We start from the raw sequence: 15,054 nt of genomic DNA on the forward strand, positions 1-15,054 counted from the left end.
CCTTTCTGACTGTAATTTTAAAACAAGAATGTCTTTCCACTGTCCTTTTTGAATTATGACTTCTGTTGGGGTTCAGATACTTCCACTCTAGTTTTAACTTGGCTGCTGTTGGAAGAAAGTGTTATATTCAGTAGCCTTTCTTGGATTTTGTTACGTGGATGATTTAATTATCTTTGTAGAAGTAAATTAGTGGATCTTGTCTTAGAATTCCTACTTGTTGGACAGTGGTCAGGTCACAGCTTTCACCTTTCTAAAGTGGTTAAAATAGTATCCTGATAAGGGGTTAGTTATGATTATATGAGAGATGTATGAAAGCCCAGTATAAAGTGGTAGATGTTTGGTGGTGATACATGGTTGTTGATTGCAACATTTTTTCTAAGTTCTGTTGGTATGTGTGCTTTTATGTGGGGTGCCTGTGACCAGAGATGCATGGTTACATGTATAGGTGAACATAGATGTACATCAGTGTGCCTTGGGAAGTATATATTCCTGCTTGCATTGTTGACTTCTTTTAATAAGCTCTTTTGATTTTGCCCAAATCAAATTTTCATTTAATTATATTAAGGAAAGTGAGTTTTATAAACTCAGAACTACCCTAGGCCCTGAATTATAATGGCTAAATATATTGAGAGCTGTCATGTTGTAGAGATTCATTATTTTAGTTTTCAGACTTTCCCTAAAATCATGTTATCATTATGTGACTTGAAAAATGAAATCTTGCTTAAAACACTGACCTTTCTTTTAAGGAGAAATTCCTTATTTGGCTTTCAGGAGTTACCACTATCAAGCCCCAACCTTCTTGATGTATAAATCCTAACTTTAATCAGGCTTCATTACTTTTTTTTTATATTTCTTTTTTTAAATGTTTATTTATTTTGAGAGAGAGAGTGAGTGAGCAGGGGAGGTGCAGAGAGACAGAGAATTCCACACAGGCTCCACGCTGTCAGTACAGAGCTCACTGCAGGGCTCCAACCCACAAATGTGAGATCATGACCTGAGCTGAAACCAAGAGTTGGACACTCAACCTACTGAGTCACCCAGGTGCCCTTTTACTTTTTTATTTGCTTCTTTGAACCTCTCCATTGTCTAGTTTGAAGACCTAGCTCAAGTCAGCTGTGGTATTGTGAAGAGGGGAGTGAGGCTGAGATGCTTTATTCTGCCTCTGTCACTACCTCACTCAATCTCCGCTGGATTTGTAAGAGGGTGTTCTGGGTTGAGATCTTAGGTCTTACGTATCTTATATTTAGTCCTTTCCTGTAAAGCCTCACCTGTCATCATTTGCATTTCTGTACTATTTATTATCTGTCCCATCCCTTTCCACACATACCTGCTCTACAACTGAAATGTGTGTGTCTGTGCTGCCTTTACTCATACCAGGTGTGAGCTGCTTTAGTGCAGGTTCAGGGTGTTCTCTTGCTGGATGCTTTGCCAGCACCTGGCTTAGTCCTGCACACACAGACCCTTAAGCACCATGTTTTGACTGAAGGAGATCATATATTTTATGATGCATTTCAGAAACTTTTGTATTATAGGTAGCAACAATTGCAGAGACAGATGAGTCTGCAGATTCAGAAGGTGTAATTGATTCTCATAAACGTAGAGAAATCCTTTCACGAAGACCCTCTTACAGGTAAGTCTCCTACTGTAATGATACTTTTTCCAAAACGGGAGCATAATTCTATATCAAACCAGATCTTCTGTTATAACTTTTTTTTTCTTTTTGTTCTGAATCTCATTCGTATATCTTAATTATTTCTGTTGTTAAATTATGTTTTAGAAAAATACTGAATGAACTTTCCTCTGATGTGCCTGGTGTTCCCAAGATTGAAGAAGAAAAATCAGAGGAAGAAGGAACGCCGCCTAACATCGCTACCATGGCAGTACCGACTAGCATATATCAGACTAGCACGGGGCAATACAGTATGTATGCTGCATTCGATATGGTACAGTGCTAGCTTTAAGTCTTCTCTAGTTACATTGAAGCAACTTGGGCTTGACATTAAATTGTTCCATTTTAAAATGCATCATAATATCCAAACTATGTATCATAGAATGAAAAGTAAATGTTAAAGAAGTGAGAAATTTGTACTGACAGCTGTCATATACTTTTGAAAAGTAAAAATTTTTTTGATTGAATATAGAAGAAAATTTGGGGGTACAAATAAAGGGAAGGTTTGCCTATTTATATGTTTATATTCATGTCTAGTAAAAGTTTAAACTTTAACTGTTTTTTATTGTCTTTATAAGATGCATGCGAACATAAGCTATAAATGTCTGTATTTCATTCTTGTTGGCTTTTGTTACCAACAATTACGTTTTATGCTTCCTAATCTAAAAGAGGTACACAATGTTTTCTAAATTATGTTTTAAATGTAATTATGTTTTCACTACTCTTTGTTAATTTGTGCTGCAGTTTTTTCTAGAAAAGAATGGAAAAATGATTTATTTTTAAAACCTACAGCAATTGGACAGATCATTTTATTTGAAATTTTAAACATCAAAAGCTGTAAATAAACAGATACATTCACATTTAGTCTTGTGCATTTTAATGGGCTGTTAATTCTGTGCTTTTTGCTCTAATTAAAGCACTAATTTTTTTTCCCAAATCCAGTACATTTGATATACATAAAAATGCTTTAGTGAAAAAACAAGAGCTAGGAAGAAAGGAAAAAAGGGGGAAGAAAAGCTAGAAAAAGGGCAGGAAAAAAACCCATCTTTAAAAACCACTTAGGTAATAGAATATGTGTGGTAAAAAATACTGTGTTGGTTTAAATATGGTAAAATTTTAGTTATGTTTTCTGTTTTCGCTTTTAAAGTAATACCTAGAAAAATTCTCAAGTCTTAATCTAACATATGGCTGTCAAGCAAACTATAATCCTTAATATCTGAGTAGATCTTATGTAGTCCCTAGTTTTTTTTTAGAGGTTTTTCTTTTGGGGGTGGTAGATTTGCAATATTAAACTAATTCTCCCATGGTAATTCTGGTTCTTCAGGTAGCTCCTACCATGATACCTAGCATAATTGGGGTATAATGTCCACAGCCTCTATAGGATGCTGAATGGACATGTCCAAAGTCAACGTTAGGAAAAGGAAACTCCCCACTGTCTCTGTAAAGAGTTAGACCTTAAGGTTTTAACTGTTATTTTTCTTTTATTACTTCTCTGATTTAAGTACCTTTTTGTCTGGCCCAGTGGGAATGTATGGTGTGAGTTTTAGAACTGTAAATCAGAATTTGCCAGCTGATATGCCTCTGCAATGTAGCACACAGGTATGGGAATGTAGCGCCTTGTGCCCTCAGTCCCCAAGAGTGGCTGGCCAGGGCGTGGAGCTGCTGGAGACTCCTGGCTATTCAGGTCTGGCCTTGAGCAGTGGGCTGTATACATACTATCAGTTTCTGTTTGTGATGTGTTAGGGAAAAGGTTGGAAATTACTGATAAAATAATGCTAAGACATCTGAAAGTTTGGGGGGCAGTCTAAGATGCTGTCATCTTAAACCTTTCTCTGGCATAGCCCAGTGCTGCTTTGGAGCTTATAGAAGTGATGATCTCTTTACAAGTGATATAGAAAGGGGTGCTGTCATTTATTTTGCCTAGTTTATTAGCTGAAAATTTGAAGTTGTGAAAATATTGGGTTGAGAGAATGTTGGGGCTACAGATGATGTAGAGGAGGCACTAACTGGATCAGAGAGAGAAGCTTTATTTTCCCATCTCAGGTTCTTTGAAGTGAGAATAATACAAAATTGCCACACTCTGGGGTTAGTGTGAGGGCAAAAGGAAATAACAGGTAAAAATGGGAGAAAGCAGACATGCTACTTTTGATACAAAACAGCTGTAAGTTAGCTATGGCAATGTTTCCTTCATGGTCATTAAACTTTTCCCTCTGGCGAACAACAGAGCCTTTATTTCTTGTGCTCTGAGTGCATGCGTTTGCGGCAGGAGCTTGGCATGAAACGTCCTTGTGGGTGCCGGGTGGTGGGAGTCGAGTCAGGAGAAGAGCAAGTCAAAAGTTGAGAAGTTAGATGTTTATCTATTTGCCACATTAGAGGTCATGGACTGTCTTTTATTTAGGTTTCTTAATTTGGGCCCATACAACAGATCCTGGCAGTTATTTTAATTAAAAGCTGTGGTTGTTGTCTATGTGCCTTTGGCAGGTAAAAATTACCAGTTTTATTGGTTCATGAAAAGTGATACTACCTTTGTTAAAAATGCATCTCTTAGACATTTAGCGACACTTGCTTAGGTTGATAATTCTTCTGAAAGATGAATACTAACATTTAAAGTTTTTAGAAGACATTTACTTTCATTGGAAGGTAAATGTATATTTACACATAGATAAGATCTATTTTCAGTAATCCTATTTCTTAGTAGGAATAACTTAACAGATATTAATGCTTTCTTGTTGTTCCTGGATATCTAGAAATAGAAACAATTACTGGTTTTTAGACGAGAGGAGTTTATTTTACTAGAATTTTTGGAGACTCATCTGGGTATCTGTTTTCGAGACCCTTTCATAAGCTTTTACTGTAGTGTTTTTTAGGTTTAATTCTTTCTTCAACTTTTACTCATGGATGACTTTCCCCCAAACTTTGCTTTGGTTTTTCTTTCAAAGATTATTATTATTACTTTTTTAATGCTTATTTATTTTGAGAGAGTGTGAGAGAGTGGGCGTATGAGCAGGGGAGAGGCAGAGAGAAAATCTTAAGCAGGTTTCACACCCAGTGTGAAGCTCAACCTGGGGCTTTATCCCACGACCCTGGGATCATGACCTGAGCTGAAATCAAGAGCTGGTCACTTACCCAGCTGAGCCACCCAGGGTCCCCTCAGAGATTATTATTTTAGAGTGCTTATTTTTAATGTGGTGTAATGAGTTAGTTGGGGTTAAAAACAAAAAGAAATAAACTGAAGGGCTTCATGTGTCAAAGTTGAAGAAATAAAATACAAATTAATGTTCTTTGGCTTTCCCATATGCAATCAGTTATATTTTTAATAATCGAAAGTTAGCTATTTGACAGAAGTTGGCCTTACTGTTTCAACTTATTTTTTTAATCACAGAAACTAAGAAGTGAAAGTTAGAGTAGGCTACTCCTAGGGAGTAGTAAAAATAACTCTAAATAGGCAAGGATTCATTATTGCAACACCAGGCAAGAGCTACAATTGCAAAATCTTTACTGGAAGTACAGATCTTAGTGATAGGTTTGTTGTATGCCGGTTAAAGTCATTCTAGCGAAAGAAAGTCTCATATGTCTCAAGAGAATATTTCTGGAAGATAGTATTCAGATAATCTAAGAATTAGCAAAGAATATTACTTGTGCCTAAGACATTAAAGATCGCCATTAAATGGGAGTCATAACCATATATCAAGTAAAAGCAACTAAAGACATTTAAATGTTTGTAGTTTCTTAATTCATTAAATTTTCTCTAAAGACAAAGTTTTCCCCCTTAATCCCTTACTCTGCTATACCTGACCTCTTCCCTTACCAATTAAAGATCCAAGATTTTTTTTTTCTAAATGTCCCTTGTCTCTGCTTGCTCCTACTCTATTTTATGACAAACCTTATTAGAATGAGTCTCTGTTAACTCATCTTTACTGGAATTCTTACACATTACAGGTAAGTGGCTCAGTCCAAAATCCATTATAAAAAGAGATCTATGTAAACTTTTTGGGCTGCTTAAAAGAATTCAGAATTCTCAGGAGACCTCTCCTGTGAATAAACACCAATTCCATTCTTCAGAAAAGGAATTCGCATGATAGGTGCATATTCTAAAGGTAATGCAGTTGCATTTATAATTCTTAGTAGTGACTCTGCTTAAATGCTCCCAAGGTAGCTTTCAGAGCAGACATAGAAGGTATCTGCTTAATGTAAATCAGGCTGCTTCACCTTGGTGTTGCTCTTCTTGCTATGGCATGAGGCTGTTCAGCCGTGTGCATCTCTTGGCTTTCAGGACACAGGTCCTGTTCTGTGCTCCCTTTTTAAATTTAAATCTGAGAACTCACTGGCTATGGTCTGCTGTTCTTTTTTAAAATTAATTCAGTGAAATTTATTTACAGGTTTTTTTTTTTTTTTTTGCAATTTGGAATAAAGATGGCTTTAAATTATAATTAAACATTTACATGTTTACATGTTTGAATTAGCTCCTACATACAAGTTTAGTATTATAAAGATGTTAGTATCAAGTGGAAAGGAGTCAGATGAAATCTTAATTTAACTGAATTCTACTCCTTCCTCTTTTGGTCATGAACTCTTTTTTTTTTTTTTTTAATTTTCCACCCTTATTTATCTTTCTCATCTTCCTTTATTGATCATAAAGACTTTAAAATATTACTTAAAATTTTTTTTTAATGTTTATATTTATTTTTGAGACAGAGAGAGACAGAGCGTGAGCAGGGAAGGGGCAAAAAAAGAGGGAGATACAGAATCTGAAGCAGGTTCAAGGCTCTGAGCTGTCAGCATAGAACCTGACATGGGGCTCGAACTTGTCAACCACGAGATCATGACCTGAGCCAAAGTCAGAAGTTCAACCAACTGAGCCACCCAGCCGCCCCTAACATATTACTTTTTTAAATTACTATTTTTTTACCAAAATTCTCAAATCTTCATCCCACACATACTATTTTCCTTCCTTCTATGATATTAATAACTCTAGGGGAGGAGTGCTCAATGGCAATGAGTAGAAGTCACAGATTTTTAAATATAGGAATCATTAAAGAACTTCATGCCTAGACTAGTTGATATATCATACTGGTTACTGTTGTGTATGGTCAGTTGGGGATGGGGAAACCATACTTGTGTTAATATGGATTTGAAACCAGATACCATGACTGTATAAGGATGAACACAGAGACATTTGTATAACCACTAAAACCACTTTAGTAGAACAATACATAGTAAGTTAATGAATTACACTCTGTCTAGACAAACTCTTAATATAAGGTCAATGTGCTCAACATTCAACTGCATATAGAGTGACCTACTTAATTTTGGGGTATAGCTTACCTGAGACTTTAGGAGGAAAAAAAAAGCTAACTATGACAACAGAGCCTAACCTCTGCCCCCCAATACTACTAGCAATAATACGCTAGCAGGCTTGCATCAGTTAGTAATGGACATTGAAGTAGAATTTAATTGATTATATAATATAGCTGTTCGATTTTAATTCAGTTTGGACAGTTTTATCAAACTAAGGTTTGATGATTTAAAAGAGGAATATCAGTATGCATATAATCTAAAATAAAAACACTTTTAATTCTGCTTGAGCCCCAATCAGTCTTCATGGACCACCATGAACTCTTCACTGTGATCAGCAGTGTAGACACTGATAGAAGCTTTTGTGCCCCACATGCATGTGTCATTCTAAGAAAACATGAATAAAGCCTAGACCCCCAAAGTAAAACTAGTAAGAAATACAAAGGTATTTTAACTTCACTGGTTACTCGTGGCCTTCATAGGGGCCTATCATTTTATTAAAAAATGGTTAGCCAGACATATCTGGGATTTGCTTTGAAATACTCTGGACCCAAAAAAAAAAAAAAAAAAGGTTGGGAATGAGTGGGCAGGGAAAATAGAAAACACAAAATTCTTTGTACTTTTATTTGCTAGAAAATTTACATAAGTTAATATGTAGGGGCTCTTGGGTGGCTCAGTCAGTCAAGCATCTGACTTCGGCTCAGGTCATGATCTTGCAATTTGTGGGTTCGAGCCTCACTTCAGGCTCTGTGCTGACAGCTAGCACCAAACCTGGAGCCTGCTTCGGATTCTGAGTCTCCCTCTCTCTCTGCTCCCCTCCTCGTGCTCTGTCTCTGTCTCTCTCTCAAAAATAAATAGTAAAAAAAAATTTTTAAAGATAATTAGGTAAAATGAAAGACGTAACTAAACTCAGTTAATTTCATCTTAAATTTTCCTGGTATTTAATTTATCTTGATATGTGTTTACTGAAAGCACATATTTTGCTATCCTTGAATATTTATTTTGTAGCCTAAAAGTTTCTTCTTTTAGAAGAAACTAATTCTAAAACACCCTAATTCTAGTATCCTGAAGCACTGGGAAATCTTTTTAATTGTCAAAATGAGAGGTAACATTTTGAATGTGAAGATCCTCTGCCATTTGATAATGCCAAAATCAAGAGAGCCTTTGGTATAAAAACTAAAAGCCAGGTTAAAGTACAAGACTTATCAGTAGAAATGTTTTCCCCTGGAGCTAGGGGTGTGTGTGTGTGTGTGTGTGTGTGTGTGTGTAGCTTTGTTTTCCACATCTAATTCTATAATGACTTGACCAGAAAATAAAATGCTGAGAGGAACAGATTCTTGATATATCAACTTTTCACAATATGAATGCAAAGAAGTTTTGGTTTGAATTATGAGGAAACATTGAAAAAAATGAGAAAAATATGAAAAGAAAAAAGGGTCTTTGTTATCTATTTCATGTTCTTACCGTCAGCAGCAACTATCTCGCCTTAGATTTTTTTTTACAGAAAGCTAGTCCCAAAGCTTGCTCATTGTATTGGCATTGAAAACTAAGTTCTGTAATTAGAATTTGAAGCCATACTTTACTGAACTCTTCTAGATTCACAAGTGGCTTAGTTGTTAATGATCTAGTCTGTCACAAGGAAACTATAGCCATCATTCAGCCTTAGTGCCTGCTGTCCGCTTGGCTTTGTGCTTCTCCCACACTGTGCTTACGTCGCCTGTGCCTCTTCTTTCTAAAGCACTAAACTACCTTTCAACTGAATACACCCAGTCAGATATATGATAACGTATGAAATTCATTCACGTCCTGTCATGAAGATCTGAGGAAGCAACATCCCTTCTTTTTCATACTTCTCCTTTAAGTAGGCATAGTTAGGTTTCTTCCAAACCCTTTTATTTATTATAAGGGTGAACCCTGAGACCCTTGAAATCTTATTTTTAAAATGTGTATGAAGAGGTGACTGGGTGACTCAGCTGGTTAAGTGTCCGACTCTTGCTTTCGGCTCAGGTCATGATTTCACAGTTTTTTTGGATTGAGCCCCATGTTGGGCTTTGCACTGACAGTGTGGAGCCTGCTTGGGATTCTCTCTCCCTTTCTCTCTACTCCTTTCCCCCGCTTTTTCTTTCTGTCAAAGATAAATAAATAAACTTTAAATAAATAAATAAAATAAAATGTGAACAGAACATAATGCTCTACATGAGCCAGATAAAGGGTTATTACGTGAGTTTCTCAGCCTCAGCACTGTTGACATTCTATAACTGATTCTTCACTGTCTGTCAATCATATTGACAGTGGCCTGTCAAAGAACAAAAACACAGAGAATGCATCTTGCTGAAACCTTTTGAAAAATGTTAACCCATCTTTCTCTTTTAGTCCCTAGAACTTCATGTCAAGGACGTAAAGACTTGTTACTCTTTCCAGTAATTCTGACAGGTTTATACAATCAGATCTTCATCTAAATGGGCCTTTGCTTAGATACTGTAGAAAACAGTAGAAAATAAGTTGGAAATATTGACATACACTTACCCACTACTGTAACATTCCTTTAGGGCATTTGCATTGATTTATAGGCCTTGTGTTATTCTGACGTGCTGTTACCTTCATTGTAAATCTAGTGAGCAGATTTATATGTGATTTTTTTTTTTGTAGGGTTCTACTTAACCTCTGGTACTTAAACTAAAACATAGGGTCATACTGTTTATGTTAAAGTATACAGAAGTCTCGGATATTTTAACAGTAATTGAAATTGACTTAGAATTGAATTAGCGTGAAATTAAAAAAAAACCCTTGATCAGTTCTTTGGAAACTTCTGGTTAATATGTTAACTTTTAAACATGGCTGGCAGGTCTCGGTGTTTAGAGCAAATCTCCTGTGAGCTGCAGTTATTCAGGACACTTGTATGTCCTGAGGATGATAGACATAAATATTACAGCACAAATTCTTTCAGTAGTTAGTTTTTAAGATCCTTCCCAATGTAACATTTTATATTTCACTAATCTCCTCACGTAGTCAAAATGGTGAAGGTGACAGTTTTGTAGACCTAAGCTTTAAAACCAAAATATATAGTTTTATATAGGTTCCATTAAAAACCACTTTCTTTTGATAAGTTAGAAAAGTAGTTAGCTGAATGAAAGTATAAATTCATCATAATCGTGATGCTCGATGGAATATCACTGACCATTTTTTAAATATTAGAAGAATGCTATTTATCTACAACTAAAAACATCTGGAAGAATGGAGAAAATCAAAAAGCTGAACTTTCTCCTTGTCTGCATCTCCACTCTTCCTCTTAAATAATTTAGTTGAATGGATGCCATGGAGGAGGGGAAACTCCATGAGTTCTATGTATTTCAAATAATTCTGAATATAAGATATTTTCAAGTGTTCCTGAGCTTTTTGAGAGTGTTTTCCCATGAATAAGGATCTCCCTATCAATTCAGCATAGGGAAATGAGGGTAACTTGAGAATGAGAAGCATTGGTAATTAATAGACCCACAGCATATTCTTCCAATACGGGATTATTAAAAATGAATCTTGAAATTCTCTAATATTTCTTTTCTTTTTCTGTCAAGTTGCTATAGCCCAAGGTGGAACAATCCAGATTTCTAACCCAGGATCTGATGGTGTTCAGGGACTACAGGCATTAACAATGACAAATTCAGGAGCTCCTCCTCCAGGTGCTACAATTGTACAGTATGCAGCACAATCAGCTGATGGCACACAGCAGTTCTTTGTCCCAGGCAGCCAGGTTGTTGTGCAAGGTATATTTTATTAATCTAATACATTTAGAATACACTGTATCACATCATTTAGTGGTGATTTTATAGTTTTCTGAAATATACAGGAGGCAGATTTGGGGGGGGGAGGCACTTTAAAAGGCTTAAAGAAGGAATATCTCAGTACATTAAAAAGTTAAATTATATGATTTCCTACTTTTTAGCAGGCTTTCAGGGTAGCATGATGGGGAAAAAAGACTTGGACACATGAGAGGATTTTTTAATTAATTAAATACCCTTCATCTGGGGGTTATAAATGTTGTACCTAATATATACTTTTATTACCTGGTCTCTGCAGATTTACGTATCGGGTGCGTGGTGCACTGAATTGGGGGTTTTCCCCAGATGTTACGCTCAAGTCTGAGTTCTAGACATCTCATTTCCAAACAAATGCTGATATTTGTTTTCTCTAGACTGTTGCATCCATTCTATTTCATGTGGAAGTAGTGAAATAAACCAGTTGGGATGTAGTCCTAAGCTTTTAGGGTAACCTAAGATTTCAGTTAAATTCAAGTTACACGTTATTTTAATATCATCCAATTGTGCTCATAATAACTATAATATATTTAATACAACTTGCAAAAATCCTATATTTTAATTTAACAACTCTATTCCTCTTGGCATTTGCTTAGGATATTTGATGTAGCACTGATTTTAAGGGGAATAGTATTCATTCTTTTGGTTTGAAAGTCTTACAAGTATGGAAAAAAAAGCAGATTCTGACTGACAAGTCTCTTGATAATTAACTTTACTCTTAGGTGTTGTGGAGGGTAATGTGGACTATAATAAAAGTAGATGAAGAACTGAAGGAGTTCATTTATGGAGTAAAAAAATTCATAGTACTTCCTTGGTACTTTGTTTACTTTATAAAATCAAAGCCATCTGTTTTATTTCCCACTATTCCCATGAACCCTCTATGTCTAAACAAATAATCATAAAGAATCATCATGTCTTCTAATTTATCATTTTTATATGGAAAACCCACTGTAAACCTGATATTTTAACATAAGAAGAGCTTTAAAAATGTCTTGTGTTTTGCCTAGATAATACAATAATGAGTTTTGTGCTTTTGAGGTTTTATTTAAGAAATCTCCTTCTGTAAGTCAAAGACATTTTTCTACATTAGTTATAGTTTTATATATAGCTTTACTTTTCATATTTATGTCCTTAGTCCACCCCAGGTCCACTTCTGTATATAGTATTAGGTGGGAATTCACTGTCATTTTTCTCCACGTAGGGAGCCAGTTTTCCCCTACTAATGGTTTATCCTTTCCCTGTTAACTTAGGGGCAATGTTAATTCTATAGTAAATTCTCATGTATTCTTGGATCTGTTTCAGAACTGTCTGTTCTGTACTATTGGTCTCCTTTCTATATGCCAGTACCATACTGGTTTGTTATCTCACAGAACAAGTTTCCCTTTTTTATATTAAAAAAAAATTCTATTAGTGCTGATTTAACTTATGTGACCCAGTATTCTTCCATATGCATTTAGAACAAATTTGAGTTTCTAAATAATAATATAATAACAAAACCAACAATGAGCCTGCATTTAACTTATAGATTAATTTAGGGGAAACTGAAGTCTTTTTTTTAATTCAAATATAATTGACATATAACATTTGTACACCATAATGGTTTGACATTTGTATAAAACACAGTAAGTGATCACAAGTAAGTCTAGTTAGCATCCGTCACCACACAGTTACAAATTGCTTTTTTCTTGTGATGAGAACTTAATATTTAGTCTCTTAGCAATTTTCAGATAGACAACATAATACTATTAACCATAGTCACCTGTACTATTATATATACTGTACATTATATCTAGAAGTTTGTACCTTTTGACCCCCTTCACCCATTTTACACCCTCCCTGCCAGCACCCTCCTTCCCATTTCTGGTAGCCACTAGTCTGTTCTCTGTATCTATGAGTTCTGGGTTTTTTGTTGTTGTTGTTGAAAATTCCACTTGTAAGTTCTATCATATGGTATTTGTCTTTCCTTTGTCCGACTTCATTTAACATACTGCGCTTAAGTTTCATCCATGTTGTCACAAGTATCAGGATTTCATTTTTTTATGTATAATAATCCACTGTGTGTGTGTGTGTGTGTGTGTGTGTATGTACACCCTACATTTTCTTTATCCACTCATCTATCAATGGATAGCTAGGTTGCTTCCATATCTTTCCTATTGTAAATAATGCTACAGTGAACATGGGGGTGAATATATCTTTTCCAGTGAGTGTTTTTGTTTTCTTTGGGTAAATACCCAGTAGTGCAATTGCTGAATCATAGGGTAGTTCTATTTTTAATTTATTGAGGAACTTCCGTACTGTTTTCCATAGTGCTACACCGATTTACATTCCTTCCAACAGCATATAAGGGTGAGGGAGAACTGAGGTCTTCATAATGTTAAATTGATCTGTTCCAAAACACGGAGTGTCTCATTTATGTAGACCATATTTTAACTTCTTTTAACAGTTTAAAATTTTCTGCATGGATGTCTTTCATATTCTTCGTTAAGTTAGTTCCTAAATGCTTTATGGTTTTTGTTGCTATTATGAATGATTCATTCTCTAGTAGTTGCTAGTATAGAGAAATATTACGAAATTTTTAAAAAGTTTTTTTTATTAATCTTGACAACCTGAAAATTAATTCTAGTAATGTGCATATTCTTCGTGAATCTATCTTTGATAGCATGTTAATGTTTATATCAAATACTAGTAAGATGTTTCTTTCTTTCCTTTCAGTCTTTATTCCTTTTGTTTTCTTTTTGTCTTTTCCTTCTTTACCTTTTCCTTTCCCTTTTTTCCCTTTTCCTTAAAATACTGGTGGGTAGGAGTTCTGCTTCTATGTTTAATACAGGATCACTGGGCATTCTCATGTTCCTCTCTATCGCCTTCCATTCTGTCATTCCTTTGAAAGGTCACAGCGATTTGTGCGTTCTCAGACCTTTTCTTGATTGAGCCCTCAGCAGTATTTAACACAGTCGACTTCTGCTTCCTTCACTTCCCTGATCCTGTTTTCTTACTGTTTTTTCTTCTTTCTCCTACATCTCTTTCAGTCTCTTGGTTGGTCCAGTCTTCCTCTGCTCATCTCTTTAGTGTTAATGGTGTTAGTCAAGATTGTGTCCTGGGCCCTCTTCCATCTGACTTGAGCACTCTGCCTGACCATGGCTTCACTTCACGGTGACCATGCCCCTGACTCCTGCTGACTACGTAGAGGTTCCACACACACCTTTTGACTTTTTAAGACCAAAACCACATCCATTTTCCCCACCCCGGTTCTCCCTTGGTTTACCTCATTTCAGTAATGGACTACTGTCCAGCCTGTTGCTTCAGACTAGAAACCTACATGCCATCCCTTCTTCCTCCTAGCCAAACCACACATGTCGCCACCCCTCTCCACTTGGGCTGCCCTCATTCTGCTTCCTGCCGCTGTCCCCTCTGCCTTGTCATCCCCTCTGCCAGGTGGCTGCCCTGAAGCTGGTAGTTGTGGAGCAGCTTCCTGATTTTCCTAATCATGCCAGACGTGGCAGATCCCTTCTTGGCCCAGTTCTTCTGAGAATTGCTCCTGAAAGTTCAGTCTCCCTTTCTTCATCTCTCAGTAATTCTGGGAGCTGCTAATAATCCTTAAAAACAAAAGTCTCTGCCTCCAACATTTTCTTTTTTCCATGACACTCTCAATTCTGCAGTTCAGAGTGGTATTTCTAAAATTCAGATCTAATCATGTCAGGCTCCTGTTCAGCATTCCTTAGCGAATGTTACTTGTTAGACAAAGTCCAAAATCCTGAATGCCCAAATTGCTGCTTGATCTAGGCCTTGCTTCCTTTACTAGACTTCTCCCTCTTTTGTAAGGATTTCTTTCATTTCCCGTGCTGTGCCACGCTCTCTTGCCTTCCCAGGGCTTCACACTTAGTCATTTGCCCTGACAGGAACACTTAGGCCCGTCATTTGCATTATTCGGCCTTCATCTTAGATAGTATGTCCTCCAGGAAGCCTTTCCTGATCCTGCAGATCTGGTTCAGATAACATGCAGTCAGTTCCTACTGTACCTTCTTAGGCCATGTGTGACAAGCTTAGACAAACTCCTGTTTGGATAGGGATCCTTAGTACCTAGCATAGTCCCTGGCATTTGAGAAATGTTTAATAACCATTTATTGAATGAAAGTGAAATGTTCCTCTTCTGTGAAAATGTTATTAGTTCTGTGTGCTGGTTAACTGAGTTTAAAAGGTCCATGGAATGTATTAAAACTTCACTAATAGCAGTAGTCAACCAAACAGCCAATTTCCTTCTTTCCTTTCTTTCCTCCACCC

General features: G+C 36.2%; 1 protein-coding gene across 20 annotated transcripts in view; it reads left to right on the forward strand.

Annotated features, from left to right (window-relative positions):
* Positions 1 to 15,054, forward strand: part of CREM (cAMP responsive element modulator) — a 71,502-nt gene that overhangs the window by 39,886 nt on the left and 16,562 nt on the right. For 15 of the 20 annotated variants that reach the window (XM_039255322.1, XM_039255330.1, XM_039255332.1 and 12 more), the window contains 3 exons: positions 1,533 to 1,630; positions 1,778 to 1,920; positions 10,537 to 10,725. In XM_039255322.1, coding sequence (XP_039111253.1) covers positions 1,533 to 1,630; positions 1,778 to 1,920; positions 10,537 to 10,725 — 430 coding nt within the window. The remainder of the gene's footprint in view (positions 1 to 1,532; positions 1,631 to 1,777; positions 1,921 to 10,536; positions 10,726 to 15,054) is intronic. The other 5 variants (XM_039255336.1, XM_039255334.1, XM_039255335.1 and 2 more) reach the window with 1 other exon arrangement.

Source organism: Hyaena hyaena, unplaced genomic scaffold, assembly GCF_003009895.1.
Source record: "Hyaena hyaena isolate Hyena2069 unplaced genomic scaffold, ASM300989v1 scaffold_519, whole genome shotgun sequence".
Classification (NCBI taxonomy): domain Eukaryota; kingdom Metazoa; phylum Chordata; class Mammalia; order Carnivora; family Hyaenidae; genus Hyaena; species Hyaena hyaena.